We start from the raw sequence: 13,292 nt of genomic DNA, 5'->3' as shown, positions 1-13,292 counted from the left end.
TTCTAAATTTATTTCAAACATTTTAACGATGTGTGTTTAGTGAGTAGGAACTTTTTCATCAACTATGAAAACGTATATGATGATTTTATCATAACGATGTGTGCTTAGTGAAAGGGGACTTTTCCATCTACTACGAAAACATATACGATGACTTATCGATCTCAAAATTATGTACGGATTCAATCTCTGAGATGTGCTCGTAAGGACAGGACGTGCGTGTGCGCTGGGTGTGTGTATGTATAAAAACTGACGCACTCACTGGTCGCAACACCACAAAACAGAATACTTGTACAGCCAAAAGAAAACAAAAACACGAACAGAAAATCACAGCGCGATGGCAAACGACGAGCGCGGCGCCGGCGAGGAGCGGGGAGCGGCGGAGGACAGCATCGTGTGGAGGGAGGAGGCGGGGAAGTTCGAGACGCCCGACGGCGAGGCCTTCCTCCAGTACCGCCTCGTCGTCCAGCCGCGCGCCTCCTCCGTCCGCGGCGGCGCGTCCCCGGCGGCGATGGACATGGTGCACACGTACGTGCCCGGGAGCAAGCGCGGGCAGGGGCTCGCCGCGCGCCTCTGCGACGCCGCCTTTGCCCACGCGCAGCGCCACGGCATGCGCGTCATCCCCGCCTGCTCCTACATCTCGGTACGGTCGCCCCTCTTCCCTTTCCTCTGCCCCGAAGACCAAATCAACTCTTGCTCCGTGAGTTTCTCGGTGGTCAGCGCTAAATGATATATCTGCCCCAGAAAATGAAAACGGAGTCGTGATTGATTTCTCGGTAGCGATAAGCTAAATAGAAATACTGATTGTGACTGTTCTCGCGTAGACTCGCGATTCAAGATTTAGGGGATTTGATTGAACTTCTTCAGGTCAGCATTTTTATCTGGGCCGTAACTTCAGCTGCAGCTTGGCTATGTCTACATGAACATTCTTTTCGAAGATCTCCATTTTCGAGCTAATAGTTCTTCAGCTCGTCGCAAAACAAGTTGTTGAAGTGCTTGGGAACTGCAATCGTCTCAACATTTTTATTCTTCAGCTGTTGCTGACCCTGATGCCTGTTCCCTGAACTGCAGGACACGTACCTCCCTCGCAATCCGGCGTGGAACGAACTTGTCTACAAGGCTGACGAGCCCAAACACAGCAGCACCAGCAGTAGCATGTAGTAGAACAAGTAAATCGTGTGCTCACCTCAAAAGCTGTGGGTGTGCTCAGCTGCTATGTTAGTGTATCACTGAATAATCAGTTGCCCGGTTGATCAACCATGGCGACGCGCCCCTTGTAAGCCCTACATCGCTGCGACTATTGAGCTTAAGATTCATGGCATTCATGTAAAAGCATCGAGCAGTCGATGTGGAACGCGAAACAGGTCTTCGTTTTCATCCGTGTAGAACATTGATGCGGAACGCGAAACAGGTCTTCGTTTTCATCCGTGTACAAGCATCGGTAGACCGGAAACACATATTCGGTGGATGTTTTCATGGTTCAGGCCCAAGTTTCATGATATTTTCGATGGACAACCACACACACATATATTCAGCGGCGAAATAGTGTTCAGATTCACACGAGAATTATGCAATACTACAAGGGATACATGTAATTATGCATAACTTTGTAGAGACACCCTGATATCATTTGCCAGACTTGAGAATTGTGGAATGCTGCGAATGATAACCATAATTATACATAACTCGGTTGTTACACAAGGGTGCCTCCACCCGTTTGGATATGGTGTTTATTTTCTGGCCCACTTTATACCAGCAACATACATAGCATATAGTATAATACAACATGCCTTCAACCCGAAAAGGAAACAAGACAAGTACTGTGTATGTACATATCGTTCCAACATGAACACGGTATGGAACGAAATAAGCCGGTCCTCTCCATCCGCATCATAATATCAGCCTGTGATGAGATTATCGACCATCTCCATTACCCGTCGTGGTGGTTGCCTTTAGGAGGTGCTGCTCACCCAGGGACAAAGTAATCCATCTTCTCCACCGGCAGGTTTAGCACTGAAGTATCAGCCTGAAAAATGCAAGTCTTAAGTTAGTTATATTCACTATGCCTGGCATAGAAATTCAGATCACACAAGGTCCAGCTAGCCGCTCCAGTGCCAAATGAATAACATAATACACACTTAGTCGTAGATCATATCGCATACCTCCTCAAATGGAACAAACACAAAGGGAGTCAAACCCCTGCTGTGGGAAACAGCAGGCACGTCTGGGTCGTGCGTCTCGTTCTCCTCCCAGTCCTCAACAAGTTCAAGTATGTTGCCTTTCCAGTTTCCCAGTTCGGTTCCATTCACCCCGGTGGTTAGGATCTTTAAGACATCCAACCTGTTATTTGCACCAATTGTAGTGCCTCTAACCCTGCAGAATGTTAGTGCAAAATTAGGTAAGGCGGTAAGTACCAACACCAATAAAGAAATTCAAGTCAAAATACCTAAAGACCCATAGAGAAATTCAAGTCAAAATACCTAAGGCGCATCCTAACAAGTGTGTACCGATGTCCAGGATATAGGAGTGCCATTTCTATCTGCATGCAAGAAAGAGAAGCTAATGTTAGCAAGTGATGGACACTGGACAGTGCCCAAGAATGGATAGACAGTCCTCAATTTTTCACCTGGCCATCCCCTGACAGTGTATAGTCGCCTTTAAACACACTATCGCCTTTTGATGCTCGGAGATGCATGCACTTGACAACATCTTTAACTTTCTGTGGGGAAATCTGCTCATCGCAGGAAAGCAGAACATCAAATGATGTTTCACAAACAATAATCATATTGTTCACCAAAAAAAAGGTTCAAATAGGAACCTTGTACAGGAACTTCCCGGTTGGAAAAAATCTCAAGTAACGGTAGTAGCAAACCTGAAGTCAAAAGAAAAATATTAGTAATGAAACTAACTTGGAAACGATAGGAAAAATCAATAATATAACCTACTGAACAGAGTATGTAGAGGCAAAATGTCTTAAAATAGACAATAATTCCTTGAGATAAACAGAGAGTAACACCATACCACATTGACAGTTTTCTTGAACTGCCATTCTGTAATTCCAGTATGAATATATGTGTTTCTACTAACATAAAGACCTGGAGAAGCAGCAAGTATCAAACATCAATGCAAAGATAACACAGCTAGAATAACAAATGCTCTAGCAAACACATAAATAACAAGACATTAAGGAAATTGAAGCAACGCCTTTCAGCTGGTCTTTGGTGAAGTATTTACCAGGAAACTGCAACCATCTATGCAATAGGATAAGTTCATAGTGAAATCAACACTAACACGTAATAACCTAAATGATGAAGAAGAGTGGGAGCACTGACCACTATCAACAACCTAATATACCCCTTTAATAGCATGCTCACTAGAGGCCATACTAACATATCTATGTTGTACTTGAAATTATGTCATTAAGCCCCACAGCTCAAGTGTGTAAAGAAAAAAAAGGAGTTAGATATAGTGCTCTGTTATGACCGGGGTAACTTATACCCGCAGGAGGCCCACTGGGCAGGTTTAGTTAGGGGCTTAGCCCACAAGTTATCTTATTTTTATTAGCATCGTGGTTATATAAACAAGCTGTAAGACTCTTTTGGAGATCAAGCAATAAGACAATTCTATTGCCCGGCTCCCGAGGAGCCGGAAACCCTAAACCCTAGCCGCCTCCTGTCACCGCCGCCGCCTCCTCCCACGCGCACGACGGCTCCCAGCCGCCGGCAGCCGCGTGCTCGTCCACGTCCAACTCCCTCTTTCCCCTACAACCTCTGGCCTAGACCCGGTAGAACCCCAGCTCCTACCACCTTGGTATCAGTTAGCTCAGCACCGCGCCGCTGCCCTCTCCATCCACGCCGCTAGTCCCCACCTCCGGCGCACCCACCGCCCAGATGCCGGCTCCCTCCACCGCGCCGCCCGCCGCCATCTACACCCCGGAGGACGTCACCGGGGTCCTCCACGACCTCATCACAGCAGTCCAGGGGATCTGGCTGTACTTGGCCAGCCCCTGCGGGCCGCCGCCGGCCCTGCTGTGGTACTCGCCGCACGCGGCGGCTTCCGCGGCGTTCGTTGGGCCGCTACAGCCCCAGCTGCAGCTGCAGACGCCGCCCGCCACCACCCCGCAGTGGCCGCAATGGCCGTTGCCGGCCCTCGCGGCACCCCCCGCGCCGCTCACGCCCATGCAGCAGCCGCTGCCGCTGCAGGCCCCTCCGCCGCCAGCACCGGGCCGGCTCCGACCACGCCAGGAGGTGTTCCGATCCAGCAGGTCCGCTTCCCACCGTCGCCATCACCGCTCCCGGCCTGGCTGTCCGAGTCATCGCTGCAGCCGGTCTACACTACAGCCAGGGACCAGCCGACGCCCACCCTACCGTACAGCGATCCGTCCGGCTCCGCGGGTCCCTACACGGGCCGCGCCGACCCGCTGTTCCACGGGGTACCCCCGGTCCCCACCGACCACGCCACCATCCTCGCTGCTCCGCACCACCGAGCCGTTCGGCCATGGTGGTCATACCTAGACGCCGCCACAATTCGCCAAGATCGACTTCGCCACCTACGACGGTACTGAGGACCCCCTCAACTGGCTCAACCAGCGCGAGCAGTTCTTCCGCGGGCAACGCACACTTGCGTCGGACCGCACCTGGCTCGCCTCTTATCATCTCCGGGGCGCCGCACAGACGTGGTATTACGCCCTCGAGCAGGATGAGGGCGGCATGCCCCCTTGGGAGCGTTTTCGCGAGCTATGCCTCCTTCGCTTTGGGCCGCCGATCTGCGGGAGCCGACTGGCGGAGCTCGGCCGCCTTCCCTTCACCTCCACGGTGCAGGACTTCGCCGACCGTTTCCAGGCCCTGGCATGCCACGCGCCGGGTGTGATGGCGCAGCAGCGAGCCGAGCTCTTCCTCGGCAGTCTTTCGGATCACATCCGCGTGGACGTGGAGCTGCGGGGACCCCAGGACCTCCAGACGGTCATGTACTACGCTCGCGCCTTCGAACGTCGCGCGCATGCCTTGCAGTAGGCGAAACAGACTCACGGTGGCCGACAGGCCGCCAGACCGCCCCCGACAGCACCTGTGCCGGGCCGGATGCCCCCGGCCGCTCCAGCGGCGACTGCTCCGGCCGCGACGCAGCCCTTCCGTCGGCTCTCTCAGGCCAAGCAGCTCAAGCGACGTCGCCAGGGGCTTTGCTATAACTGCGATGAGCCCTACGTGTCGGGCCATGTCTGCTCGCGCCTCTTCTACTTGGAGACGGCCGACTATGTCGAGGAGGACACACCCACCGACGGGCTCGGCGAGTTGCCGCCACCAGTTGCTGCAGAGGCCGCCCCCACGCCCGCTCCAGCGACGGCGCTCGTGGTCTCGCTCCATGCGCTTGCCGGCATCCGCGATGAGCGAACTATGCTTTTGCCGGTGACGATTCACGGCGAGCGCCTGGTGGCCCTCCTGGATACGGGCTCCACGCATAACTTCCTGCCCGAGGCTACCATGCGCCGCTTAGCACTTTAGTCGATGGGCGGGGAGCAACTTCGGGTCACGGTGGCTAACGGCGACCGCCTCCGATGCCATGTGCTGGCGCGGAACGTGCCCATCACCATCGGCGATGAGCACTTCACCGTCACATGCGCCGGCATCGACTTGGGCTGCTTCGACTTCATCCTTGGCGTCGACTTCTTGCGGACTCTCGGTCCCATCCTCTGGGACTTCGACGCCCTGACGATGACCTTCTGGCGTCTAGGCCGCCGCGTCCAGTGGGAGGACATTGGGGGCGCCTCACCAGCGATGCCAAAACTTCAGCTGGCCGCGATCGCCACCGAGCCCGAGCACCCATTGTTGGATCACCTCCTGCAGCAACACGACGACCTCTTCGACGAGCCTCAGGGCCTTCTGCCAGCACCCCTACCGCTACCCCCAGCTGTAGAAGGACGAGCTGGAGCACCACATTCATCTCCTGCCGGGCACGGCACCGGTTGTAGTGCAGCCCTACCGCTACCCCCAGCTGCAGAAGGACGAGCTGGAGCGGCAGTGCGCGCTCATGCTCGCCTTGGGCATCATCCGGATCTCCACGTCGCCGTTTTCAGCGCCGGTCCTCCTCGTCCGCAAGTCGGACGGAACGTGGCACTTCTGCATCGACTACCGCGCCCTTAATGCCATGACGCTCAAGGACAAGTTTCCTATTCCGGTGGTCGACGAGCTCCTAGACGAGCTACATGGGGCGCGCTCCACCAGGTGCGGATGCACCCGGATGATGTCGCCAAGACGGCGTTTCAGACTCATCATGGCCACTTTGAGTTCTTGGTGATGCCTTTTGGCCTCTCCAACGCCCCGGCGACCTTCCAGGCTTTGATGAACGACGTCCTCTGCCCCTACTTGCGTCGGTTTGTGCTCGTTTTCTTTGATGATATTCTTATCTACAGTGCCTCGTGGGCGGAGCACCTTCAGCACGTCGCCATCGTCTTCAACGAGCTTCAAGCGCACCATCTTCATCTTAAGCGCTCGAAGTGCTCGTTCGGGACGCCTTCAGTCGCCTACCTCGGCCACGTCATCTCGGCCGAGGGGGTTGCTATGGACGCCGACAAGGTGGCGGCTGTCGCGGCCTGGCCAACCCCGCACTCACCGCGGGCTCTTCGTGGCTTCCTGGGCCTCGTGGGGTACTATCAGAAGTTCATCCGGGAGTTCAGCCTCATCGCGTCCCCGCTCACGCGCCTGCTGCGTCGCGACGCCTTTGCCTGGGATGCGGAGGCGACAGCGGCATTCGAGGCTCTTAAGGGGGCCCTCACGACGGGTCCCGTTCTTCAGATGTCTGACTTCGACCGCCCGTTCGTCGTGGACTGCGACGCCTCCGGTGTGGGGTTCGGCGTTGTCCTTCATCAGGGCGATGGACCTCTCGCATTCTTCAGCATGCCCTTCGCCGTGCGCCATCTTAAGCTCACGACAACTCATTGGCTTGGTGCAGGCGATGCGCCATTGGCGGCCCTATCTTTGGGGTCGGTCGTTCTAGATTCGCACGGATCACTACAACCTCAAGTTCTTATTGGACCAGAGGTTGTCTACCGTGCCGCAGCGTCAGTGGATCAGCAAGCTCTTTGGCTTCGACTTCAGCGTCGAGTATTGTCCGGGTCGCCTTAACACCGTGGCCGACGCCCTGTCTCGCCGCGACGCCGACCACGACGCCGCCGTCGACGACTCTGAGGGGACGGCGCTCTGCATCCGCTCGGGGCCCTCTTTCGCCCTCCTCACCGACATCTGTCGGGCCACCGCGGCCGCGCCGGACGCCCTGCTCCTTCAGCAGCGGCTTGCTGCGGGCGACCTGGAGGAGCCGTGGCGCCTCGCAGATGGCTTGCTCCTGCATGGGCACCGTATCTTCGTGCCGGAGCACGACGACCTCCGTCACCAAGTTCTGCTGCTGGCCCACTCGGCCGGCCACGAGGGTGTGCAGAAAACCCTCCATCGTCTCCGCGCCGACTTCTATATCCCCGGTGATCGGGCCCTGGTCCGGGACTGGGTGCCGTCTTGTGTGACGTGCGAGCGCAACAAGACGGAGACACTACGGCCGGCTGGTCTGCTACAGCCCTTGGAGGTGTCGTCTTAGGTCTGGGCTGATATCTCCATGGACTTCATCGAGGGCCTTCCCAAGGTGGGCGGCAAGTCCGTCATCCTCAGGGTGGTCGACCGCTTCTCCAAGCATGCTCACTTCATCGCGCTCGGCCATCCCTACACTGCCGGGTCCGTGGCCCGTGCCTTCTTCGACGGCATCGTCCGCCTCCACGGGTTTCCCTCTTCGATCGTCAGCGATCGGGACCCGATGTTCACGAGGCATGTCTGGCGCGATCTCTTTCGGATGGCGGGCATGAAGCTCCACCTGAGCACGGCCTTCCACCCTCAGACGGACGGCCAATCCGAGGTCGTCAACAAGGTGATTGCCATGTATTTGCGTTGTGTCACAGGTGATCGTCCTCGTGCTTGGGTGGATTGGCTCACGTGGGCGGAGTACTGCTACAACACCTCCTATCACTCCGCCCTGCGCGCCACGCCATTCGAGGTGGTCTACGGCCGACCGCCCCCGCCCATCCTGCCGGTTGACCCGGCGACGGCTCGGACGGAGGCGGCGGGCGATCTTCTCAACCGCGACGAGATGCTTGCGAAGGTACGGCAACGCCTCATTCAGGCCTAGCAGTTGGCCAAGCACTACTACGACGGCCACCATCGCGAGGCAGAGTTCACGGTGGGCGATTGGGTGTGGCTGCGTCTTCTTCACCTCTCTACGCAGTCCCTGGACCCACGCGCGAAGCGCAAGCTGGGCCCTCGCTACGCCGGGCCCTTTGCTGTCTTGGAGCGCATCGGGAAGGTGGCCTACCGCCTTCAGCTTCCGGCCGGTGCTCGCATCCACGACGTCTTCCATGTGGGGCTGTTGAAGCCCTTCCGTGGGGAGCCACCGGCGACCACCCCCGCGCTTCCTCCGACCTCCGACGGGCGCCTCCTTCCAGGACCAAAGAAGGTGTTGCAGGCCCAGCTACGTCGCGGGGTGTGGTACTTGTTGATCCAGTGGGCTGGCCTTCTAGAGGAGGAGGCTACTTGGGAGCAGCGCGACGAGTTCCGCCAACACTACCCAGACTTCCAGCTTGAGGACGAGTTGTTTGCGCAGGCGAGGAGAGATGTTATGACCGGGGTAACTTATACCCGCAGGAGGCCCACTGGGCAGGTTTAGTTAGGGGCTTAGCCCACAAGTTATCTTTTTTTTATTAGCATCGTGGTTATTAAACAAGATGTAAGACTCTTTTGGAGATTAAGCAATAAGACAATTCTATTGCCGGGCTCCCAGAGGAGCCGGAAACCCTAAACCCTAGCCGCCTCCTATCACCGCCGCCGCCTCCTCCCACGCGCACGACGGCGCCCAGCCGCCGGCAGCCGCGTGCTCGTCCACGTCCAACTCCCTCTTTCCCCTACAACCTCCGGCGTAGACCCGGTAGAACCCTAGCTCCTACCATGCTCTGAATCTAAATAGCACTTTATAAAAATTTCCTATTTATTGCACAATAACTGACACACAAAGATCTAGAAAGAACTTCCACAAATCCTACTTGGTTTTCATGGTGACCCAAGTTACTGAAATAAGAAATAATTGGAATTTCCTAGGCCACATCTGGTCAGGTTGAACAGATTAAAAAACAACGATATTAACCTTCAAAGCAATTTTCCTGTTCAAATCAATGTGATTCTACAATGCACCATATCATATAATCGAATGCAGAACTGCTACTTGATATTTACCATCAATTCGGATTCTTGGTCTCTGCACCCACATTTTTCTCCAGGAAGAATCATATAACGACTGCACCATCCTGAAGTTTGCCTCTATTCCATTCCTCTTTATATAAAAAAGTCAGGTGTTTGAGAAACACGACGAGTGTGAAAACCAAATACTAAAAATATATATGCATAGTAACCTGCCAGGTTTTCAGGCAAGCGTTCCGCCAAAAAGTAGGATTGCGTGTAGTATATTTCCACTTGCGGCAGACACAAGCAGCCCTCCCTAAAGTATATGGGCTCATTCTCCCAAATATCTGTTGAGAATATTGCCACAAAATAGTTAAGCAAAGCATTATGACATTGATTACCATAATCTTGCCACAAAGCTCATAAGCGAAGCAATATGGATTAACTACTGTGATCTAATATTATCAAAAATAATCTCGCACTGATGTCATGATGGAATGAGGCACCAAGTGATATTAAATTGTGTTCATGCCAATATGTTGTGATATGCTGACTTGTAAAGTAATATTCACTCAAGAGAAAAGACAGTACAGGTACTTTCTCGATGCCCAGGATATACTTACCTTTCTTTTGTACTTATTTCGAAAATTGACATGGTCTTGAATAAAATCATTTGACTGGTACTTTTTCTAAGTATATCTTAGCAAAAAGAAAAACAGTACAGGTACTTTTGATGCCAAATCCATTTATATCATTACCATGTTACAAATCTAACAGTTATGCTTATCTTAGTGGTCTGAATTTTAAAAGGTCGACCGCACACATTTTCAAACAATACCTATTTGAGAACAGGTGCGGTACACAATTAAAACCCAGTTAATGATTTAGCAAAATATTTAAACTGCATGCATCAAAATTCAAAAGGATAATAAATGGTGTCATTTAGCCCATACAAATAGGTAATCATCACCTCGATAAGCAGTTCATCAGGTAAGCACTGGTGAATGAGTGCCAGATCGGGCGTACTGCTCAAACTGTTGAACGGTGACACGGGTGGAACTCTTATTCCATATAGTTCTGTGAACAAAATCAACAGCAGAACACAGAAAGCTCGTAAATCTTCCATTATGCTAAAGCTAATGGCCATGTCATTGACCAATGCAAATGAGAGTAGGGCCAAGCAACCACTTAATGTTGTACTTACTCAACCATGGTCTATCTGTTGAAATATATCCCGTGCTTCTTAGATGATCAAATGAGTTAAACTCTGGGCGAATATCAAAGGAGATATCTGCATGAGAAGAAAACGATGTATCACACAAATTTTCCAAAGTGATGACTTATCCAAAATTCTGCAACAAAAATAAAGAAACCTCCAGCCATTAGACACACAGGATCAACAGCACAGAAACCCAATCCTCCAACCTAAGCAACCCTAAACGAATTTGTCGGGTGCACGCCCAGCTCGGCAAGTTTAGCGCCGAGGGGCAGCAGCGCTTCACAGATACTATCACATACCGAATCTAATGGTGGGTTGCCTAGGGGCACTGGGGTGAGAGGGAAGAGGCGGATTCGCTCGGGTATAGGAGGAGAGGGGCTGGGCCAATGTCAGGGCCTCTTCCTGGCCCCGAGGCGCCGGCGCTCGTGATTGCGGCGGCCTCCCGCGCGCGGAGGAGGAGGGGGAATCCGACACGTCGTACTGAACAACGAATACGGCTGATCTCTTCCGAAGACAAACGAGGTAGAGTAACAAAAATTCTCCGCGTAAGCCCACGAATTCGAATGGAATGAGCGAATGAATACCTGGGGAAGCCATGGGGAGCCGGAAATTCGGAGGAATCGGAGCGGGGAATGGTGTTGGCGGGCGCGCGGGCGTTGGAGAGGGGACGACGAACAGAGGGGGAGGCTCGTGGCCTCCGGAGGGAGAGCTCGTGTCTCTCTTCTCCTGCTGCAATATTTACAGCCACGGAAATTTGTTTCTCGGAACTACTATAATCAGCGTGGTGCACCCGGTCGGTTCCTCCCTTTTTTTTGTAAGAAGATGACGTGTTATGATAACTTAGCCTATCTATTTAGGACCTCTTTAATTTGTACTATGAATTTCAAGATATTGCAAAGCCATGTGTTATATGTGCCTTGTGTAGGATTTTCATTTGTTCAATTTGCATCACATGAAAAACAAAATTTATATCATGTCCGGTGGTATAGGGAACTCGATGCAATTTCTATTATGTTCGAGGTGCTTGTACTTCTCATGAACTTTTATAATAAACTCGGATCCTTTTCGGAAAAAAAAAGTGCATCGCATGAAAACACAAATAGTTTTTCCAAGAGATCAGAGTCCATGCAAAAATTTGCAAATGAATCCTTAGGAGAAATTCTCATGAGATTAACTCGTACAAATCAAGTGCGTGGCATATTTTTTTAAGGATGTCAATCCTTCGAGTTTTTATAAAATATTTTAATCAAAGAAGCTCTTACTAGTACGAAACTTAACCTTCATTTATAAATACCCAAATGATAAGTGACACACGCGTGACACGAAGCACTCCAGTCCTAACCTTTTTTATAACTAAAGTTGCCATCTAAAAAACTGAAACTTACCATCCGAAAAAAAAGTTCCATGTTTGACAACTAAAGTTGGCATCCTCGCATCACTAAACTTGCCATAAAGACGTTCGAAGTTGCCATGTGTTCGTGCCACACGTGTGGCACTTATCGGGATCCTATAAATATAAATAGGTATTGTGTACGATCTCCGTAGCAAACATTTTGTTTGTCGAAGAATCATATTTTTTGTGTTTGTATTGAATCAAACGATTTGTTAAAAAGTAGCATGCTCCACACTAGGTATCCTCCATCCGCTAATACAAGGCCACTTTTGTTTTCCGTGCCAAACTTTGACTTATACTTTTGGTCAACAAAATATGGGTTATATGTCATCAAAATTATATTATCAAAAATTGATTGAAATGTGCATTAAATGACATACTTTTTTTGACATATAACTCACATTTTATTGATAAAATTGATGGTTAAAGTTAGTCAAAAAAAATAAAGTGGCCTTTTATTAGTATATGGAGGGACTAGATGTTATAGTACTCCACACTTCCATGATGAAAGTAAAAATTCTAAAACTGGATTATAGTGTGCTTTGAACTTTTAGTTTGCCTATATGATGACTGCATTCTTAACTAGATATGGGATAAATGACATATTTTAGTTCTTACATTTGAATTTCATTCTCATGACCAAGCTGGCATTTTTCATGGCTAAAATATCCTAGCACCTACTACTCATTCTGATTATCCAACTATTTCAAAATTATTAATACAACAGTTACAAAACTAAACTAAAAATCTAGTTCACTGTTCACTGAAAAATTAAGTTACATCAGAGAGAAAGAGAGAGAACGCTTACATGCTCACTCTCTTCTTCTGTAATGCATCGCGGTAGCTCCCCGTCCTATGACGAGGTTCTGTAAAAAAATCCAATCTCGTTTGCAAGAATTTGAAAACATAGAAATACAAAAATGCGAGAATGAGACGTCATGTACCATGGAATCTTACAAGATTTCAATGAAGGAAATATGCCCTAGAGGCAATAATAAAGTTGTTATTTATATTTTCTTATATCATGATAAATGTTTATTATTCATGCTATAATTGTATTAACCGGAAACTTAGTACATGTGTGAATACATAGACAAACAGAGTGTCACTAGTTTGCCTCTACTTGACTAGCTCGTTGAATCAATGATGGTTATGTTTCCTAACCATAGACATGAGTTGTCATTTGATTAACGGGATCACATCATTAGAGAATGATGTGAGATTGACTTGACCCATCCGTTAGCTTAGCACGATGATCGTTTAGTTTGTTGCTATTGCTTTCTCCATAACTATACATGTTCCTATGACTATGAGATCATGCAACTCCCGAATACCGGAGGAGCACTTTGTGTGCTACCAAACGTCACAACATAATTGGGTGATTATAAAGGTGCTCTATAGGTGTCTCCGATGGTGTTTGTTGAGTTGGCATGGATCAAGATTAGGATTTGTCACTCCGATTGTCGGAGAGGTATCT

General features: G+C 50.7%; 2 protein-coding genes across 2 annotated transcripts; one reads left to right on the top strand and one right to left on the bottom strand.

Annotated features, from left to right (window-relative positions):
• Window positions 1-256: 256 nt before the first annotated feature.
• LOC123189230 (acetyltransferase At1g77540) lies at window positions 257-1,421 on the top strand. The gene is made up of 2 exons (XM_044601599.1): window positions 257-640; window positions 1,069-1,421. Exons 1-2 carry the CDS (start codon window positions 335-337, stop codon window positions 1,156-1,158), a joined length of 396 nt encoding a protein of 131 aa, XP_044457534.1. The 5' UTR covers window positions 257-334; the 3' UTR covers window positions 1,159-1,421.
• A 222-nt stretch (window positions 1,422-1,643) lies between these two features.
• LOC123189228 (F-box protein 7) lies at window positions 1,644-11,206 on the bottom strand. The gene is made up of 11 exons (XM_044601598.1): window positions 11,007-11,206; window positions 10,408-10,494; window positions 10,174-10,280; window positions 9,434-9,550; window positions 9,258-9,354; window positions 3,019-3,092; window positions 2,816-2,869; window positions 2,624-2,728; window positions 2,478-2,536; window positions 2,160-2,370; window positions 1,644-2,023 (listed from the first exon to the last, which is right to left on the bottom strand). Exons 1-11 carry the CDS (start codon window positions 11,017-11,019, stop codon window positions 1,964-1,966), a joined length of 984 nt encoding a protein of 327 aa, XP_044457533.1. The 5' UTR covers window positions 11,020-11,206; the 3' UTR covers window positions 1,644-1,963.
• Between the last annotated feature and the right edge of the window lie 2,086 nt (window positions 11,207-13,292).

Source organism: Triticum aestivum, chromosome 2A (genome assembly GCF_018294505.1).
Source record: "Triticum aestivum cultivar Chinese Spring chromosome 2A, IWGSC CS RefSeq v2.1, whole genome shotgun sequence".
Taxonomy (NCBI): Eukaryota; Viridiplantae; Streptophyta; class Magnoliopsida; order Poales; family Poaceae; genus Triticum; species Triticum aestivum.
The sequence above is the reverse complement of the archived record's forward strand: the minus strand, read 5'-3'. Positions and strand labels throughout refer to the sequence as shown.

Coding starts and splice junctions, on each gene's coding strand:
- LOC123189230 (XM_044601599.1), top strand. CDS start 335: ATGGCAAACGACGAGCGCGGCGCCGGCGAGGAGCGGGGAGCGGCGGAG. Junction 641..1,068: donor CCGCCTGCTCCTACATCTCG/GTACGGTCGCCC, acceptor CCTGAACTGCAG/GACACGTACCTCCCTCGCAA.
- LOC123189228 (XM_044601598.1), bottom strand. Junction 9,355..9,433: donor CTTGCCTGAAAACCTGGCAG/GTTACTATGCAT, acceptor TTTTATATAAAG/AGGAATGGAATAGAGGCAAA. Junction 2,024..2,159: donor TGTTTGTTCCATTTGAGGAG/GTATGCGATATG, acceptor TGCATTTTTCAG/GCTGATACTTCAGTGCTAAA.